Source organism: Crocodylus porosus, unplaced genomic scaffold, assembly GCF_001723895.1.
Source record: "Crocodylus porosus isolate Cpor-Errol unplaced genomic scaffold, CroPor_comp1, whole genome shotgun sequence".
Classification (NCBI taxonomy): Eukaryota; Metazoa; Chordata; order Crocodylia; family Crocodylidae; genus Crocodylus; species Crocodylus porosus.
Window position 1 is genome coordinate 51,735,421 of NW_017728907.1, and position 21,012 is coordinate 51,756,432.

A 21,012-nucleotide genomic window follows, 5' to 3' on the forward strand; every position below is an offset into this window, starting at 1 on the left:
CGGGGCCGCTGCCCTGGTCACTCGCCTCTGTTATGCTACTTGGATTTAGGGAGTTGCTGTGTGTAGCTTATATTTTCTCACTGTTTTTTCTTACAGTTAGTAAGTATGGCATCAGGGGTTTCTGCTCTTTTAAAGGGATGAAAAAGTACACAGGGTAGATGACTTGTCATGCTGTGATAAGACACCAAAATAAGGAGCAGCTCTACGCAAGTCAAGTTTTGGAAAAGGAAGTGGCTTTTCCTATGTGGGATTTTTCTTTCTGTGCAAAGATTATTCTTAATTAAAATTTGGGAACTGTTTGTGTATAGGTTACAACAGGGAGTCCTCAGATTATAATTAGGCTTGGCGGGATCCACTTTTTATCGGTAGATGTTAATAAATGTTGATTTTTAGCTCACAGTCCCAGGCCAATGAAGAAATATTTCTGTCGTTAATAAGTGAAATTTATAGAAAGGGGATGTAAAAAAAGAAGATGGCTGACGGTGTGTTTGACAGGGGGAGCAGTCCTACAGAACCGTGATGACTGTAGTTTGGACTGCAACTTCCAGAAACCCCAGGGGACTGGGAGCAAAGGAAGAGGGAGCTACGGGCAAGCAGAGCCAGGACCGATGGCAGCTCTGCTGCTCAGCTGGCAGAAATCCTACAGTAGTCATGCTTGTTGCAGCGGGTGGCCAAACTGCACTATAATAATAGTATACTGTCATGTCATTGATAAATTGTCTCCCCTCTACATCCCTATGTCTGCCCCTCCCCACAAATTTTGTGCAATTTAAAATTTAAATAGATAAAAAATTAAATAAATGCTTAAAAATAAACATCGATATTATCCATCGAAATGATTAAAAAATAAAAATTGAATTTTGCCAAGCCTAATTATAAGTTTCATAGTTTCATAATGAATGGGCTAACAGGTTTTCCTTCCCTTTCGGTGGGTAAAGCCACTCATGAAGGCTCTGCAAACAATGAGTCATTGCTCATCAAATTGTATTTGCTTATTGTAAAACCAACTATCCAGTCAAACAGGCCAACTGCGAAACTTCCATCAGCTAATATCAGACTGGTGACTCGTGTTTCTGAAGCTGTTGACCATGAGACTAAACACTGCTACCTGTGTTCGTGTGCGCACATGTTGGGGGGGGGGGGGTTGCCCCTAAAGCATAAGAAAGTGGAAGATCAAATCGCCACCTATTTTAAATAGTTTTTCAGAGGGATATTCATTTTTTGCAAGTGAACTTGCAAGATTTTTTTCTGGCACTGCGTGTATTTCTTCGTTGATTTCTAGTGAATTTGGAATTAAAATGTTCAATTCTTTCCATAAATTTCTTCTCAAGTGCCTGGGATGAAGCTATTGGCTATTGAAGCTTAAAGAGATTCCACTCCTAGGACTATCATTAGGGGTCCTTCGTTGTTCGTTGCTAACTGGTTGCTTACATTAAAATCTACCAAGAAGGTCTTAATTTCCCTTGGACTGACTCTGTTTCTCCCCATGGTTTTCCTCCCTTTTTAAGTAGCTGAAGTTGGTTTCTTTTTTTGGATACTGTTTGCCAGATAAAAAAATATGAAGAACGTTGACAGCTTCTCCATCTGTATTTGAACACATCTGCCTCTATAGTAGGAGGCATAACTTGTTCTGGAACCCCTGCTGCAGACTGTTTCATCTGAATTAAGGTCACCTTTGCCTTCCCCTGCTTCAAGAATGTGTTAAATCCTCTGGAAATGACTGAGGCATCTAAGGGAGAGGCTTTGAAGCATAGTTATATAAAAAAATAAAGCCTCAGATATGATCTGGACTCTCATATTTACAGGTTTTTTTCAATGGGGATGATGAGAATTCTTTTCTTGTGTCCTACCACCTAGTAATACAAAATATAAAAGGAAATAAAACATTTTGAGCTCCCTTTTAAGCAGGTTGAGAAGGCCATTTGAATTTATTTGAGCTTTATTTATTTATTTATTATTGAGCAGCCAATAGATTGTGCAGCAGAAAACTTGCCCTTGCTGATTTGTAAGTGAAAATGTATTAAGCAAGCGTGGTGCAAGGAACGAAATTCTTCCTGTCTTTCCCTGAGCTTGTCTACCATTCTTAGATGAGTTTCCACTAGGAGACTTGAGATCTGATCAGCAGCTGCTGAGGACCACAGTAGTGGCACATGCCATATTTGAGAAGCTTCTGAAACGGAAATAGTCACTGAGGATCTTTGGATTCTCAGATTGGATCTGTTACCATCGTCTTCAGACTGGATTATTGTGGTTGCGCTATCTTGTCTAGGGGTGCTTATCATGAACCAAGCCCTTGCTGTGTTTGGCCTACCAGATAAACACTGAACAAAAAGCCACCCTCTGCTCCAAGAGCTTGCACTAGTCTGTTTGACGGGATCCAACAGGTGGATATAGATAGGCAGATGGGGAGCTCAAACAACCTGTGCGGCATTATTAAGCAGCATGACCAGAAGTGGTATCAGTATGCAAACATCCTAACTTCTCCAGTCTTTTGTAAGTGTTATGGCAGAGGGGAGTTTATACTGAGGGTGCTTCGCAGCTATGTTAAGTGCTTCTCCCAACAGTGGGAGAAAGGACAAAATTATTTGTCTGACAGTTTTAAAAGTGTGTGATGGAGGTTTAGCCTCATTTTTACTGGTAGAGAAGCAGTTTGAACTTCAATTTGGCTACACATTCTTCTACAAAGATGAATTTGCCCCAGATGCAAGGAGCGTGGTTTTGAGCTAGGAAACCTGGGGAGTTCACGATGCGCAGCATTTTGCCTGTAGGTCTCTCTAGAACTCAGTCCAGGTCACACGCGACCGAATGTTGTTGCCCTCCGATTGCTATTTGGTAACTGATTTGTAGGGACCTACCGAATTCATGGTGGAAGTAGTGTGTGCCACGCACGGCTCCTTTAATCGTGCATGTTCTCCTGCATGTATCTCGCCCCTTGCATCACCCCTTTGCTGCTGATGAGCAGGGGACCCCACCGCTCCCTCCTGATCAACAGGGAATATAAAACCACGATTTTAAACATGGCACCGTTTTTGCCTCCCCGCCAGACAGGGCCGTCCCTCAGCCAGTCAGTGGTGGAAGGCAAAATCAGCTCCATATTTAAAACCACAGTTTCTGCCTCCCTACTGATCAGGAGTGAGCCGCAAGCAGGGCTTCTCCACCAATCAGCAGGGGGGAGGGCGTAGGGGACCCTGCAAGATTAAACGAGCCACGGTGCACCCCATGTCTGCCAGTAATTTGGTAGGTCCCTAATGATATCAAATTAGTTGTCTTAGTCCAGTTGCTGAAGGAGAGATGCCTGCACTGCAAAAATAGCACCAATCTGACTGATGCCGTTTGGCATTCGTGTTATCAATCTCAGGAGAGCGGCCAAACATTTTAATTAGCTTTTCACATATAGAAGCAGGCGAAGTGTGATAAAGTGACAGTGTAGGGAAACTTGCATTGCCACTACCAGGCTAGCCCTGTTTTTGTAAATAGCTATAGGGGCCAATCTCCAATGAAAATAACACTTTTCTCTGGTGCACAATTCATTTTATTTAAAAATAAATAAATAAAAAGCAGCCTAGCCTAGATTTTGGCCTTGTCTTAAGGCTGCTCGTAGATTGTCAGAACCTCAAGTCCAAAGAAAGTACAGGTTTGTTTGTTTTTCAATAGGACGTGCAGAAATATGAAAGGGTCAGATGCTTTGTCCCTTTTCTTTTGGGGGAATGATGGCACTGGAAACCATTAGGAGAACAAGCAGCAGGAATGGTAAATTTATACACTCATACGTTATGAAGGCAGAAGGAACCTTTAGGATCCTCTTGTCTGACCTGCACAAATACAAGCAGTAATATGTCCCTGCTTGAGCTTTTCCTATTTTTTTTTCTTTTGTAATTAAAACATGCAAAGCAATTTTTGATTGAAAAAGTGCAGAACATTTAGGAAGGTGTTCCAAGTCCATTATAATTTTCAGCGTTAAAAATCCGCTTTCTCATCTGAATTTTGTCTTGCTTCAGCTTCTAACAGTTGGATCATGTTATAGCTTTTGATGAGGTACAAACATTCAAAAAGCCTGCGGCAAAATTGACCTCTAACTTGCACGGTTTGCTGTAAGCAGCATCGTTTAGATCAGTAGTGAACAGAACGCACTGTTGCCCTTTGGTGGGGGGACAAGTCTTAGACCAGGTTTTGCCATTTTTAAACCAGTCGGTGTATCAAACTTCTGTTATGGGTATAGACCAGTTTCTAGTCACTTATACCAGTAGAAGTGTAACGTCTGAACCTGGCCCTTTGTCTGGTAGATTAAAGAGCCCAGTATCAAAGTTTTACAGATTGAGCTCCTGGAATTTTCTACTTTTAAGGCAAGTTTTCCAGACCTCCTTGTGACACTTTTCTGAACCATTTTTGCTTATTTTTATCTTTCTTAAATTGTAGATATCAGAATTGGATGCCACAGTGGTTGCACCAGTGCCAAATTCAGAGAGAACATGATCATCCTGCTTCCCATTTGGTATTCCCCTGTTTATATAGTTTAGGATTATTTAGTCTCCTAGCCCACATCACCCCATGTTGTTTGTTCGGTGACATTACTATTTTACATTTGGTCCGTACTAAAGCACAGGTTGCTTTCTTGGACTTGGATGGCCAGTTCATTATTAGCTACGCTTCCAAATTTTGGGCCTATGTGGCCTTTATCAGTGATGATTTTAAGTTCTCTTCCACGCCTCGATAAAGATGGTAAATAGGTCAGGGCCAAGAACTGCTTCCTCTGAAAACACATGTATTTGATGATTCCCTGTTTGCGATTCCTATTTGAGTTGTCAGCCATTTGTTAATCTGTTTAATCTGTCATGATACTTTTTTACTGTTCCAGTTTCTGAATCAACATGTTCTGCAGCGTGCAGTCAGATGTTTTACAGAAGCGTTAGGATGTCAGCACCATTACCTTTATAAACCAAACTCACAATCTTATTAAGAAAAATAGGAAGTTTGTTTCATATGTTCTGTTATCCATCAGCATAAATGTTGATTCACACTGATCATGTTCCTAGCCTTTAATCCTTTATCCTATATCATCTCTTCCATTCTGTCCAAGTGGAATCAGTCAGATTGGTGCTATTTTTGCAGTGCAGGCAAATAGTAGTACATTTCAGGCTGACAGGGCCTATAATTATCTGGAGCATCCTGTCGGATCTTTTCAAATATTAATACATTAACTTACTCCCAAAAAGCAGTTTAACCAACTCTTCTGAAACTCTTGGATCCATGTTATCTGGGGCTGGCCAAACAAAAGATTTTCCACTTCAGCAGCTATTTAACATCCTCCTTCATTATTGTTCTGTTTGATCAATAAAAATTCAAGCCTTTTTCTAAATACAGAAGATGAATATAGTGCACAGCTCCCTTTCTGTATTATTATTGTTACTGTTATTATTATTGATTGTTCTGCCTTTTACATCTGCCATCTGACCAGCACCGTTGTTGGGATCTTTTCTGTTTCTAATATACTTAGAAAACTGTAGAAAAATGGGGCTGAAAGAGCCCTCAAGAATTCACGTAGTTCTCCTGGGTTGGTTTGATGTATATTCATTACTAGCAATTGCCATTCTGTTTCATTGGAGGGGGGTACACATAGACACTTATAATGCATCTACTGGAATACAAGATGACCCTGAATATAAGACGACCCCCCCTCAATAATTAGGTTCTGTATATGGAACATTTATAAATTTGTTATAATTTTCCAGGTATAGAATCTCATTCTTCGGGGTTTGTCTTGAATTTGTAAAACTCCCACTTCTACAGCAGGGAAAATAAATCTGGGGGATGGGTAGGAGGGGCTTCACGTGGCCCCCTACCCTCTGCTTCCCCCTCCCAACTTTTTCCCCTTGCACTTCTTACTATCAGACCCTGCTCTCCCTGAGCACATGGAAATGAGGGGCAAATCTGAAAACACTGACTTTGAAATAAACATCCCTATAGTAATTTGCCTAGACTTAGTTCATCCAGAAATTATACATTTTACCTATTTTAGAACTGCCATGTTTTAGCACAGGTACTCCATAAACACTTTTAAGCAGCACTTTCACACCTACTTATATATGGTACAAACTATGTATGCATGATATTAGTCCAAAGCCTAAAGGTTCATTATTTACCATAGTTCACTGGGCAAGGCCCTACCAGAGTCAACAGCATTTCAAGCCATGATGACCCCATAGCTCAGCACTACACAGTATGTGTATATGTGTGTGTACTCCAGATGCCCCCCTCCCCTGCTAAAGGAGCTTTGTGCTAATTAGCCCCTGTTCATGACTGGACCCAAGTGTTCTTGTCACAAGTTCTGGGATCCTCTAAAAATGTAAATGCAGATAACGCACAGGGCAACCTGGTCTGGCTATATCTCATGGAGGGATGGACCACACTTATTGTATGTGCCATGCTAAAAGAGAGACTGAGAAAAGGGATTCTGGGTGAACTGTCTAGGGCCCCAGTTGGTGATGTTTGCTAGACATTCAAGGCTGATGAAGAAACAGGAATCTTGGAAATGAGATAATAAGGCACAGCTTAGCTCTGGGAGTGAAGAAGAAATAGAAATGTATTCAGTGTAGCGGCTCACCATGATTTGAGAAAGTCGACCCTGAACACAGTGGACACTACCATATAACTTATTCAGATGGGCTGCACTAACCTATCCTTGTGATAGGTTCCCATCAGTTTGTTTGCCAATTATGGGGCATGTGTTTTATAGTCGTGCACAGTGTTGGCTGTATTTAATCTACTTCATAGTTGGTTTCCATTACTGAGTACATGCGGCTTGTGGCAGGAGTTTAATGATAGATTGATAGACAGTGTATTTAATGAGAATTCCTTGTATGCATTTATAAGATGAGCTTTTCTCTCCCATGCTGACTGAGGTGAGGGGGGAACCTCATCTTATATTCAAGTAAATATGCTGTATATATATGAAAATGATTTTTGTTGTTTTTTGTAAAGGGGGGTGTGTGTATGTGTGCGTGCGTGCGTATTAATAGCTCACTTCAGTTCCCCTCTAAACCAGGTTAGCTATTACCATGTTTGGCCTTTTTTTTCAACTGTGAATTTATATTTTTTTCACCTTTGTGAAACTGGCCCTTTTGAAGCCCTAAGGGCATTTATACATGTGCTCTGGGAGTGCAGGGGGAGGGGGGGAACACTTTAATTAGAGTGGCTCCAAGAGCCACTCCAATTAAAGCACCAAGTGTCTTGTGTGTCAGTGGTCCCCTGCTTAAAAATGGCAGTGGGGGCACTTTATCTAACGCTCGCTCGGCAAGCATCTGATAAAGCACCCGTACCACTATTTTTAAGTGCAGGGATTCTGATACCCAAGATGCTGAAGGCTGCGGGGACGTGGTTATTACCATGCTCCAGCAAACTTGATTCATCTGGATTAAACAAGTCTGTTCCGAAGCACTGTAATTACAGCGTGCTGGAGCAGCCTCGCTGCTCGTATATAGGCACCATAAGTGTGTGTGTGTGCATGTGCATGTTTGTCTGTCTCTCAGTGGTTTGGATTTTCTGGTCAGGTCCTAACTACTTACTTTAGCTACATCTACCTACGGTTCCTCTTCACCTGTACAAATGAACTTTAATGTACAGTCCCCCAATTTCGCATGCAAAACTGTTGAAACATCATTAATATTGCTAGTATTAGAAAGTAGTAGTAGTTTTATAAAGATCTAGAAACATCCCTTAGTGTACAACCATATCTAACCTTAGTGTAGAGTGAACTAGTGAATTCCAAACCACAGAAAATATTTATAATTTAAGGCCCAGTTCCTATGAAATGCAGCATACAAATAGACATCTGTGCTTTTGCAGAGAGGCCCATTTAAAAGGTCCAGGTGCATGCTAGAAAATGGTACCCTTTTTGATGCATGCAGTAAAAATACATGATCCAAAAATGAAAATTAATTTTAGAACAATTTCTTCTTCCTTTCTGCTTCTTGCCATCTACCAGTGACAATTTTTTAGTTCGCTCTAATTTCTGCTTTTGGTTTATTGTGAAACTGACTGCTCTTGAGAATAATTTGAAAGGAGTATTTTTAGCTTGATATATCATTCTTTGTTTATTAGCTGTAAATATTTAGTGCACTAATAGTGTATGATGTCTGCCAGCAATCTCATGACTAACTGTCACTTTTCACAGAATTATTTTTCTGGGTTTATCTTCCTTTTGCACCTTTAACCAAAATATTCTCTTATTCTAGAGACTTTATAAAGGCACTTTTTCTATTTTATGCATGTATGTTTTTTATATGTAGGGTATGTTTAAAAAATATACAAAACAGAGCCAAAAAAATTCTGAAACTCTCTTCTGTTAACCGATAATGATTTTTCCCCCCTTCAGCATTATTCGTATAAACGTAAAGCAAGTGGCAGAGTGTAGCCACGGAAATTTGCTAATGGAAACAACTGCACCAAAATTGCTGTGGGCGGTATTGAGGGCTGATATATTTTTATGATAAATTTTATAGCTTTTCCTAACTCCCTAGAACTCAGTTTCCAGAATTTTAATTAGGCCAGCTTTGACCCTCCTATTCCTAATAAATCATAGGGAGATAGTACGATTTAGTAATAAATAGACTTGGTATAAAATCACAACCAGTAATTTGGGAATAATAATATTATAATTTTATTAATAGTTTTCTACTAATATCAATATGTTCTTCTGGAGCATACGTTAATATGAGCATGTAGTGTCTTCACTTGTGAAATCAGTTCTTCTGCACACAGGATTTTAGTAACCATTTAATTGTTGCCTTTGAGCCCAATTCTGCAAACATGCACAGAATTTATTGCACTTCTGGACAGACTCCTTCCACCCTTGAGTAAGGGGTAGGGTAAGGGTAGGGTAAACATCTACCATCGGTATCATTTAATTTTTTTGTATAGAAGGTCATAGGTGGTCAAACCAAAAATGCTTGTACAGTGTTACTGAAGAAACTCCGGACAAAGAGTGGGTAACCTCTTATGAAACCCTTGTGCTATTTTCCTCTTAAATCAGTTTTCTTCTATCATCCTTTCACTTCCCAGGAGTTTCTTTTATCTGTGGTCTCTTCCTTGCAAATGCATGCGTTTACTAAGAGAAATGAAACTGTTCCTGTGAATGACTCTGCAGGGCCTAAAACTCATTTTACTCTGTTTTTTAAAAGACAAATGGTTCCTCTTCTGGGAAGACCTGGATTCAGTTCCAAGCTCTGCCAGATGCTTCCTATTTAACTTTTGGGACTGGGTTTCATTCCATTTTTCTATGTCTAAGTATGGTCTTATTCTGCCCTACCCAGGTCCCTAGAAAACCATTAATAGAAGGCATGGACAAATGTTCACTTGGAGAGGTGTCAAAGGGCGAGGGGGAGTTGCTGTTCCAGCTACACAGCAGCTGGGTTATGCTCTAACCACTAGATGTGCAGAAGCCTGTAGCAAACTGCTGCAAGTGAACGTGCATGCCCATAAAAGAGTCAGTGCACCCTTGCTGCTTTGTGACTTAGTCTTAAGGGCCAGCTGCAGACATTACACTTTTATCAGTATAAGTGATCAGAAACTGGTCCATACCTGTAATATATCAGAAGTTCAGCACACAGAGACAGGTTTAAAAATGGCAGAACCAGGTCTAAGATTTGCCCCCCCCCATGGTGAATGTGTGTCCTCCACTTACAGAAGATCACGTAACTTAGATCTATTCTGCCTCAGGCTTTTTGAATGTCTGTACCTAGCCATAATGAAGATGAAGACACATGAACCCCTTTTGGGGGGGGGGCGCCTCTGGTGAAATGGAATGGGATTGTGCACAGACACGGAGATGTCTGATGGGGTGAATGGGCCCTTATCTTTCCATGCCTCAGGTCCACATCTGTAAAATAAGGTAATGTACCTTCCCTACTTCACAGAAGTATTGAGGATCAAATGCATTACAGATTGTGGGGTCTTAAATACAGCTGTATCGGGGCCATGTCACGTACCTTAAACAGATAAAAAACCAGCGGGGAAGGCTGCTACAAAGAACATTTGTTACGCTGTTTATGCTCTAGCTCTTTGTTCAGTCTAATGTGTATTGTCTTTTGGCTAATGCTAGCTAACTTGAATTGGAGATTTTTTTGTTGTTGTTAAGATGAATTTAGCCATTCAGGTCGAATGGGTGTATTTTTGTACTGGTCGAGTTAAGCCAGTGGAATGGAAGTGCTCCCTGAGTGTATTTGTAAATCTTAAAGAGCAGGGTCTTCTCTGTAATACTGCCATAGATTTCATAGATTTCTAGGGTCAGAAGGGACCCCCTGCTCTGGGCTGGAAAGGGCGCTGGGGTCAAGTGACCCCAGCCAACTGTTTGTCTAATCTTCTCTTGAACACCTCCAAGGTAGGGGAAAGCACCACCTCCCTTGGAAGCCCATTCCATATTTTGGCAACCCTTACCATAAGTAATTTCTTCCATTTCATATTTTGGCAACCCTTACCATAAGTAATTTCTTCCTGATGTCCAGTCTAAATCTACTCTCTCTCCTTCAGTTCATGGCCATTGTTTCTAGTAACCCTGAAGAGCGCCCTGGTAAAAAGAGTATCCCCTATTCCCTGCTGACCCCCCCGCAGTGAGTTTATAGACAGCCACAAGATCTCCTCTCAGCCTTCTCTTGCGGAGGCTGAAGAGATTCAGGTCCCTCAGTCTGTCTTCACAGGATCTTACCTGCAGGCCCTCAACCATACGAGGAGCCCTTCTCTGAACCCTTCCAAGGTTATCCGCATCCCTCTTGAAGTGCAGTGCCCAAATCCTTCACCAATGCCGCATAGAGGGGAAGTATCACCTCCTTAGACCTGCACCTACGAATGCAAGACAGAGCGCGGTTAGCCTTACTTATTACCTCTTGTCACATTGGCAACTCGTGTTCATTTTTGCGTCGACTAGGACTCTGAGATCCCTTTCCACTGCTACGTAGAATACATGAGCTTTTGCAGGTGTTTTGCAGGTATAATCTATTTCAGGTTTTAAAAATACGGAGCACCTTGATCGTCTTGGCTGAGACAGAGACGTTCCATTATTTATTGGATTATAGAACCCAGTTATTTCTTGTTTGAGACCCTGATTTGGGGAGGGCAGGGATGGGGGCACCTCCTGTGCACAAAGGCTTAGTTAAACGATCTGTGTTCATAGGAGTTGGATGAGCTAGGATCTGCATTTCAGGCTGAAGGATGGTTCCTCATAGAGAGTAGCCACCATGACCTCCCCTTCCTCTCTCTACAGGAGTGAAGGAAGGGGTTGGGTAGCCACGTCTGCACTGGACAGGTAGCGCCCCTAGCGTGCAGTTTTTACAGCAGATTTATAGCTGTCCTTGCCTAGACTTCTCATGACTTTTCTTCCTTTATCTCCTGAATCACACTGACTCCTTTGTATATCAGATCCTCATGAGCAGATAGGATTGGGCCTAGTAGACTATTTTCCAAACAAGTTGTGCACGTATGTGACCCCGGGAAGTGGAATCCTGAAAGCAGTCTGGACTTCATTTTTTAAATTTCCTTATCTGTATTCACGTCTACATCTGCTTTTACATGCTTTGAAAATGTGTACGCTTTCAGCAAACAGATTTAAAACAAAGCAACCCTCCAGTAATTGCATTTTCAAATAACCAAAAGAACTTCGCTTGAATACAAGCGACAAAAAATGTGGATGCCGTAATGCAAAATGTGCTTCTGCATGGCATATTCTGCACGTTCTCAAATCAGGGGGTGCAAACGAAGTGGAGGAAATAGCTAGATTTTTTTGATACAACTTTTGCTTTGGGTTATGCCAGTCGGTTGCAGACGTGCGCTTTTCCCTGCTGTGTCTGGAATACCTGTCGTGCTAATAATAATACCTCGCTAGCTCCGTATTACTAGATGGAGTTGTTAACCAGGTCTCCTCCTTCTACCACAAACATAAACACAGACATTACTAGTAAAACAGAAGCTGTTGAAACCATTTTGGCTGCCGAAATGGGCTCCTGCCACCAGCAGCAGTTGTGCCGTTTTCTTCGCTGACACGTACTAAAGAAAGCTTAATCTCGTAAATTATCCAGCATGTGATGTTCTGTCATTTCTCGTCGTGGCTGCATTACCGCGCACAAGATAGTAACACAATATAGAAAGTTTTAAGCTGATTTCACAATTGGCTAAGCTGGGTTTCTTTAAGGGGACTATTAATATGGGATGCTTCCTAACTTTCACAATATGACAACCCGATAGACTACTTGTAAACAGTGGCGTGATTTGAGCTTTTCTTTTCCTTTCGTTTGAAATGGAAGCCTTGTTGCTTGAGCTGCTGTTTCTTTAGTTACGTTTGCTACGAACTCAGCATAAAACCATTAATCGTGTTTATGTCATTCTCCTGATGTCAACCCCTGGGTTACATGCTTTCCAGTTAACTCACTCTAGAACAGCCTTTTTTAGCCCTTTTTAAAGGTGTGAATGTTATAGTGACTTAATTTTAATGTTGGCTTTCACAGTAATGAGGACAGAATGGAGTGATGAAACACTGACAGCTTTTACTGTACATAGAGAGCCTAGGTGAAAGTGGTGAAGAAAATTTTGATCCCACACTTGGAAGTTGTTTATGTGCTGAAAAGATACTGAGTCCTTTTTTTTTTGTTTCTTATGTTTCAACAGGGCAGAGTTTAGGGTATGGATTTGTTAACTATATTGATCCAAAGGATGCAGAGAAAGCCATTAACACTTTAAATGGACTCAGACTCCAGACCAAAACCATAAAGGTAAGACAATACAAAGAGCCTTTTGCTAATTTAGGAAGAGCAGATAGTAGTTGAGACCCCGTTTTTGGCAATCGCATCGCTATTTTAATCTCCAGTTAAATGGCAAAACTAACTCGCTCTTGCTCAGAACAAAGGCAAGATATTTGGTAGATGGAATCTTTTTATTTCTTGCAAACTGCTGCTATTTTTATTTGCCAGGGAAAAATGACGTCTTAAAGCCTTGTAATGGATTTGAAGCTAGGATCAAACAGTCATCTATTAGCGAGAACATTACCTGTAAAAACAAAGGTGAAATACACATTATATATTCCTAAATGACCATTACACACCCTGTTGTTGTCCTGATTGCAATTAATTTGGCATGGGATTGTCAAACATTTACTGCCATTTATAACAAACGCGCTTCACCCCAGTTTAGACATGCCATTTTTCAACAAATGTGGTAGTCTCTCTCAAGCATTACTCTTCCAATTTCACTGTCCAGTGTTTGATCCACTTAGCTGAAACCGAGAACCTCAAAGGGACTAGAGAACAGGCTGCAGTCCCCCGGTTTGCTATGCTAATATGCCACAAGTTTCTACATGGTTACTTAGTGATCCTAAAAGCGAACAAATTTCTACACTGTCATATTTCGCATTGAATACTTGGTATGGATGGGTGCGATAAATATGCCACAAGAACATTCAGGCTTTCACAAAATGTTCTTTATCCATACTTGGATAAAAAGGCGATGTCAAAAGTGTTAACAGATACACTCACGCACACCCGTGTAAAGCGGTTCAAAACCTTTTAATTATTTCAACCATTTTCTTAATTTTGCCCTATACTTACATTTTTCAAACAAAAAGTTGTTCTGGACTGGGAAAATGCATGGACTTAGAAATTTTAATTGAAAAAGGAAGGACAACAAGAATTATTTCAACAGTTTCAATATTTCCTTTTCAAGCAGAGAAATTTGTTAAAACCAGGCCTTTCCCACACCATATTTTGGTTTCCATGAATTGTAGGGTTGCCTGGGGGAAAACAAAAAATCATTGAAAACCAGCTGGGACAGCTGACTGGGAATTTTAGACAAGCAGCCTCTTGTTCTGTATGTTGACCTTTCAGAAAACAGATTTGGTTACATACAAAATTGAATCATAGAAAATTCAGGTTGGAAGGGACTTCAGGAAGTCATCTAGTCCAACCCCCTGCTCAAACCAGACCATCCCCGACTATATCATCCCAGCCAAGGCTTTGTGTAGCTGGGTCTTAAAAACCTCCAAGGATGGAGAGTCCACAACCGCTCTGGGTAACCTGTTCCAGTGCTTTACCACCTTCCTAGTGAGACAGTTATTTTTCCCCCTAATATCCAACATAAACTTCCTTTGCTGCAACTTGAGACCATTTCTCCTTGTTCTGTTATCTGCCACCACTGTGAAAATACTCTTTCCAAAACTCATCTTGAGGGAACAAGACCATTCCATATGTACATATTTATTCCCTGTATCAAAATGCTTACAAGGGGATTTTTGCAGTTAAGGTTTTTATATATTTAATTTATCATGATGCCTAATGTAAAGCAACAGCATCAACTCGTCTTATCAACTGCTACAGATTGAAACTATTAGTGCTCAGACTCAGCAACTTATTCATTCCACTTTTACTAAAGTTGAGCTGCAAGTTGATCTCTCTCTAAACCTATCTTAATGGGACAATGGCAAGAGAAAATACAACATTAATAGTATTTTCTTACTTGTTTTTTAACCAGTTTAGGCTCATGGGAATTTTAAAATTTGGAATTATTTTTTAACACGGCATTAACTTTTCTGTATATCATTCCATTTGGATACATTAGTTCAGCTGTTTTTAGTAAATGTCCATGTTTAATCATTCAGGTTCTTGTGAGCTAGAACAGTAATCTTTGTGTTTCTAAAGCACCTGAAGAACCTTTAATCAGAAAAGAAGATACCTTGCTTGTAATCATATTATATTTTTGGCTCCCATTTAATACAATATTTTACCTTAAAATGATTCGCACCCATTTAACAAATTGTATCTTCAGCAGTAAAAGTTTGTTTTAGCAAGTGCGTGGCTTACCAAATGTGTCTGAATATTTTGCTGCTGCTGTAATTTTTTAAAAATCTATTTTAAAATGATATGGGTACAGAGGGTGGACTGGTTTTTGGTTTCTGTTATGCTTATAAATAACACATCTATGACTTTGATTTAAGATGTGAAATTCTATTGGAATTTTGAAGACATTTAAAATTTAGAAGTAAAGAAGGAAACAGGTCTACGATGTACTGATAGGAATTACGTAATCCTTGCAGTGATTAGCAGGACATGTATACCCTGCAAAACATATGTTTTTAAATAGGTATTTACACAGTCACCTAAATTAACCCGAGGGAGCCTCAGAGTTGAATTGCCAGGCTTTGTATACACAATAAAGTATAAGTGCTTAATGGGCAATTTGCACACAGCTTCGAATTGCATGTATTGCAAAGAAAAAGTGTGGCAAATTGTAAAATGGCATCTCATTAAACCACCCACCCTGGCCCACATACCTTTGTGAATTTTTTTCTTTAATTTATCATTTTACTGTATTTAATAATTCTCTTAAAACAGGTTCTTTTTAATGTGTTACACAATTTGGAGACTTCACAGTGTTCATCTTGTTAAGCTGTGGATTGTATGTTTTGAGCATCCATGCCAGTTCCCATGCCGGTTAAATGCGCCGGAGGGATCTACCTGTGAATTGCATCTTGGCTTTCCGCTCTTGCACAGCAGTCACAAATCAGACTCAACCCAGCTACATTGCCTTTCTTTGGCCAGCACCCCACCCTTTTCCTTGTGTTTTACAATGAGCTGTGGTTTAGGGCAGGGTCATATTTGCTTATATTGTTGGATCAATGTACAGAATTATAAGAGCATCTAATTGATTCTTGTAGATGCCCTCTAAAAAGCTTTAAAAATGTCATCAGTATTTTCAGAAACCAGATTAAACACACCTTTGTTTTGCTGGCTGAAATGGCTTGATTTTGTTAAATATTGGCATTAGTATTAAAGATGCAGGAAATGGACACTGTTTTATTTTTTAGGTTTGCTCCGGTCTAAGCTGGAGTCCATTATGGCCTTCCAGCTTAGACCAGACTGAGCTTCTGTTATGTGACCACGTACAGTGTTGGCATGTGGCTTCACCTCCCTACATGCAGTCCAGGGAAGGTTACTCCCTTTGGTTACTCTCTACCTATGGGGAGGTGATAGGGAGGGTGGACTCATGGCATCCATCTACGAGACTTTCTGCTTCCCATGCTAACTCACCTTCCTCCTTCCCATGCCAGCTGTTTTACAAGCTGACCCCCTAGGAAACAGAGCCAGCACTCTACCCACCCAGTTGCTTGTAGGCATGGAGCTTGTGGGACCTTCTGTGGCTCCAGCCCCCAAAACCAAGGTCTGAGGAAGCTGTGAGGCATTTGGAAGCATGCTTATTCCCACGATTTTGTCACGTAAGCCTGGGTACAATGTGCCGCTGAGCTGTGACACATTTTTAAAATGTGAAGGCAGTAGGCCTTATGCAGAGTTAGTGGGCACTTGCATTCAGGTAAACATGCAGCAAGATGTTAACCTTGAAATCGAACTTTCAGTGAGGCATTATCAACTCAACTTCAGTCTTTGTATAAAAGAAAAAAGGCCAAACATCCAACACTACAAGTCATTGCAGGTCCTTCACCTGTCCCTGCCTCCCACCGTTGCCATTTTCCTGGCTTTCCAGGAAAATGTTCCCGCGCTGTTGGCCATTCTCCTGTGAAAGAGCCACAGTCTGGAGGGGTGCTGGCTGCGTGCAGGCGACCCAGCAAGCTGACCAGGTCCGGGCATCTGTCAAATGGACAGAAAGAATAAGCTAAAGAAATCTGTATTTTTTTAATTTTTCAGTGTTGTAATCAGTAACCCGTTCCTTATCAATAGAAGCCAAACATTTTCTGATGTGTTTTATTATTTTGCTGAATGGTGCCCTTTTACTATTGACTATGACTTTAATCAAGATATCTGGGGAAAGGGCACAGAGAAGGGAAATGTTTGTACGTTCACATGCCTAGCACTAGATCTTTTTAGGTGAGTGTATTCGCACTGAGCTAAGCATAGCACATAGTTTAGCAAATGGTGTCTATAGCATTGTTCTCATTCCCTATGAGGGAAGAGACATTTCCTTTATAATCACAGATAAAACTTCCGTGCAGTTCGACAAAATGTTTTCGGTAGATGAAGATGCGTCACATACTGAACTAAATCCAGCTGCCTGATACGGGAGCCATTTTAAGAAGGTTAATTTCAGCCGTCTGCAAAACTGGTGTGGAAGCCCGATGGTGAAGGCCGCTGCTAATGTTGAAGATTGGCTAGAATTTGAGTTGAATCAAATAGCAGAAAGGAAATGAGATGTACAGTGCATTTAGGTAGGTACAGATTGCTTAAGCACCGCTACCCCAGGGCTGAATCAAATGGATGGCATCTGCTAGGAGGTGGAGGAAATGTTCTGTAATGTCCATAAATGATCAAAACAGCTGAACGTTGCTTTTGAGGACGCTGGAGCAAGGACATTGAAGAACTTGGAAGGGAGGTTGAAATCAGAAGGAAACTGTGGACCACCTGGAGTGCAGCCCTGGTCCTTCCTTGCGTATCTTGTGAGACACGTCTCCCTGGTTGAAGCGGGCCACACGCTGCCTGCCATAAGACAATCAGAAGAGTATTAGGAGAGGATGGAGGCCCTGACCTAGCCAGCCTTTTGTCTAATAAGGTGCAGTCATAAAGAACAAAGTTGGTCCAAACTCTTGATTTCTGTCAGTATAATTGAGGTCTTAAATTCCTCCCGTACATAAAGTGACAAAACTCCAAATGAGCAAGACTCCGCAGTGTAGTCAAAGGCTTTCTCTGCATCTCAGTTGACAATAATTTCAGGCTTTTTGGAAATTAATATCAATGATTGAGTATTGATATTTTAGCATCGTCTGATACTAGCTTGAAGCAGTTACTGTTACTAAATCCTGTTTTATTCACATCTAGGTGGCGATAGCTTAAAAGAAAATGATTAGGAGGCTGGCAAGGACCTGAAAAACTTATTAACCACTTCCTGCTGCGTAGGAGCAGAGCAGCAATGTGACAGCATTACTTTAATATGTAAAAACGTGTTTTGGTTTCCATGGCTCTTGTCTTTAGATGCAGGGGTTTTTTTCCGAAGTGGAAGCTCTTTAAAGGCCACGACAAATTTTTAAATAACTCTCAAACTCACCAACCTGCCCGTGCATCAGTGGAAGGTAACCAGATAATAGCAAGATCAAATTTAATTCACGCTATACTCGACCAGGCTCTGGCTAAAAGGCTGTCTTTGAAGCTTAAACAGAAGGTTAATCCAGATAGGCAAGGGCAGACAGAGAAGGGGAAGGAGTGTGAAAGCCCCATTTAAACTCAGCGTGGGCACCTGGTTGCAGCTGCAGCAGAACAGTGCAAGGGAAAGGATGGTCTGTTGGGTAAGCAGCTCCTAAACCATGTAATGCTTTGAAGGTTAAAACCAATAAACTGAACTGCAGCCAGAAACTTCTTGGCAGTGAGATGTGCTGCTGATTAGAGTTGTGGTGTTATGTGCCCCCTGCATTATGCCGGCCTAAGTACGTGGGCGTCCGCTTTCTCCACGAGCGCAGGTTTCCAGGCGGTCTCAGCAGATAGCCGGTGTAGAGCACGCGACTGTGACCTGACTGTCGGGTAACAACCGCAAGAGTCATTGCTGCAGGGTGCTCCCAGTTCATCTTCTGGGAGCATCATGGTGTTTCAGGGAGCAGGACCCACGGTGTATTTATGATCTGTTGGGCACATTTGGGCACCCTGCCACTTCTTTCCCAGCTCCTGCTATAAAGCTTTATAAATGTTGGGTGGAATTAAAGACATCAGATGGTCAGCCATTGATGTGTGTGTTTTTTTTCATGATGGATCAGACTGTAGGTGTTCCAGCCTGCAGAATTAGGGTCTAACACCCCCCCCCCCCCAATTGTTTTTAAAATGAAGATAATCATTTTGTTGCATTATACAGCAGGTCAACATTAGTCAAAAAGGGGAGCTCTGCTGTGACTGTGGTACCCAAGGATAAAGCCCAGAGAGCTTTGCTGACACTGGTTTTTTGCTCTTTAACAGAAGACAGCTCTGTCTCTAACAGTTTGGACGCTGTAACTCTGATTAACAAATTCCTTTTCACCCTTCTGTCTGCAGTAGTGCTATTGCTGTAATGAAAGGCGTATGTTTGCGGAGATTTCAGTTTGGCTTTGCTGTTTTCCACAGGCACCACCAAGTCTTTATCTCTTCCTGTTATGCTTCTGTATCAAGGGGAGACTTCTTTCTAGCTGCCTCAGTTTTGCCAACAAGCCCTTTCTGTTCCACACAGCGTGAACAATTATTTCTCTTATCGTTGCTCTTCACGTTTCCCAAAATACTGCCAGATCCTTATTTGTAGATACCGTCCCAAAAATGAGGGGACAGAATCATCTTTGTTATCAGTAATCATAGTTAACCCTCAGAGTTGCATTGAGACAGTAAGGGCAAAATAACTCTTCATCCTAAGAGTTAAAAGAAGATATTTTGACAGAATGATGCTGATAATCTGGGTCTTAGATTTTCAGGATCTTCGTTAGAGTTGGCACAAGCGTGCAAAGAAATTAGCCAGATCCACGTGTTTTTAAAAGCAGGATCTTTCTCTGCATGGGATGTTCCCAAATCTTATTTTTTACATGCAGGATACTAGGTGGAGATGTCCTGCTTTTTCTCTGCCACTAACTCACTGTGTGACTTTAGGCAAATTATTTCACTTCTCTCTGCTGGCGTGACTTCCATGGGATAAAATAACAGTGCCAGTGCTTCTCTTTTGTAAAGCGATTTGTAAGCCCGCTGATGGTACCTGTCTGTGTAAATCAGCAGTAGGCAACCTTTTCCAGCTAGGGACCAGAATGATGCCCCCTTGGGCCAGAGGCGGGCAGATGGACCTGCACTGGGACCTGTCCAGAACCGGGGCTTCTCCTCCTGGTGGCATGGGAACGCACCCACAGTTGAAGCCCACCTTGTGCTGAAGCCCCTTACCCGTAGGCCAGATTCAGTGGCTCCATGGGCCTTCGTGTGCCAACCCCCGATCTAAATAGATCATGTAGAGAGAGGAAGAGGAAACATTATCCCCATTTTACAGGCTGGATTCTCAGGCAGGGAAAGGTTAAGTGACTTGCCCAAAGCGATGCAAGAAATAGCTCCTTCCATATATCGCTCATAGTAACAGAGTCTTTCAAACTTATTAATAAAAGTCTGTACCTGCCTGTGTCACTGGGCCACATTTTACCGATAATTTACAAACGTTGGGTGGGGAGGAGTAAAAGACGGCAGCCTGCAGGACACTGCACATGAGCGTCTAGGGACTGGGGTTGTCTCGGATAGCGGTGCCCTGTGGTCTTGCAGCATCTGTGCAGCCATCTCTCGTGCCTCAAGCTGGCAGGACCTGGCCCACGTGGAAAGCAGCATACTTCATTTTTTACAAGAAAGCAAGTGCCTTGCGTCACTTAGAAGCAGCTCTTGTGACCAGGTAGAGCAGGGTTGATGCACTCCAAGTGGATGGGGCTGTGCTGCCGTGCAAGAAGACAAAACTTTTGGGGGCACACCCAGAACAACAGAAATTGAGAGGCTATTTCATTGGCCTTCTGGGGAAAAATCTTTCTAACAGATGGATAGGCTGTGATGGACTTGGATGTAGTCATGTTGGATAGGCGCATTAGCTAAAAGTTTCTTGCACGTTTATTGGCAGTGAAATGGCTGAGGGTCAGCATTAGGTACCAAGTAGTCTTGCATCTTTGAGACAGGTGGGACAAGCTCATGCTTCTCTTGGTGGTTGTATTATGGTCGTGAAGGTTATGGTTTTGGCCATGAGGGCAGAAACTTCTGCCAAAAGTTCTGTGAGCAGGAAAACAGCTGAAAAGATCAGGAGGGAAAATAATTCTGCTGGGCATACAAATTTCCTTTTACGCCTGTAGACTGCAGCTAATTATTTCCAGGGAAGGCGTGCGATGCAAGAGCCTGTATAACTTCCACGTGTATGTCGCTTCTCCCGGACACAGTTGATGAGACTCTAGCAAATTTTAACTTTCTTTAGCAGCTCAAGTAGAGGAGTATTTTGTCCAGCACCAACCACAGTGGTGGTGCATGAAAAGTGTGGCGACAAGCAGTCTGAAAGAATATTTAGCTAAATCTCTAC

The 21,012-nt window shown here is 41.6% G+C and overlaps 1 protein-coding gene across 5 annotated transcripts in view; it reads left to right on the forward strand.

Annotated features, from left to right (window-relative positions):
• Nucleotides 1-21,012, forward strand: part of ELAVL4 (ELAV like RNA binding protein 4) — an 80,358-nt gene that overhangs the window by 46,910 nt on the left and 12,436 nt on the right. For all 5 annotated transcript variants that reach the window (XM_019531397.1, XM_019531395.1, XM_019531396.1 and 2 more), the window contains exon 3: nt 12,652-12,755. In XM_019531397.1, the coding sequence (XP_019386942.1) occupies nt 12,652-12,755 (104 nt within the window). The remainder of the gene's footprint in view (nt 1-12,651; nt 12,756-21,012) is intronic.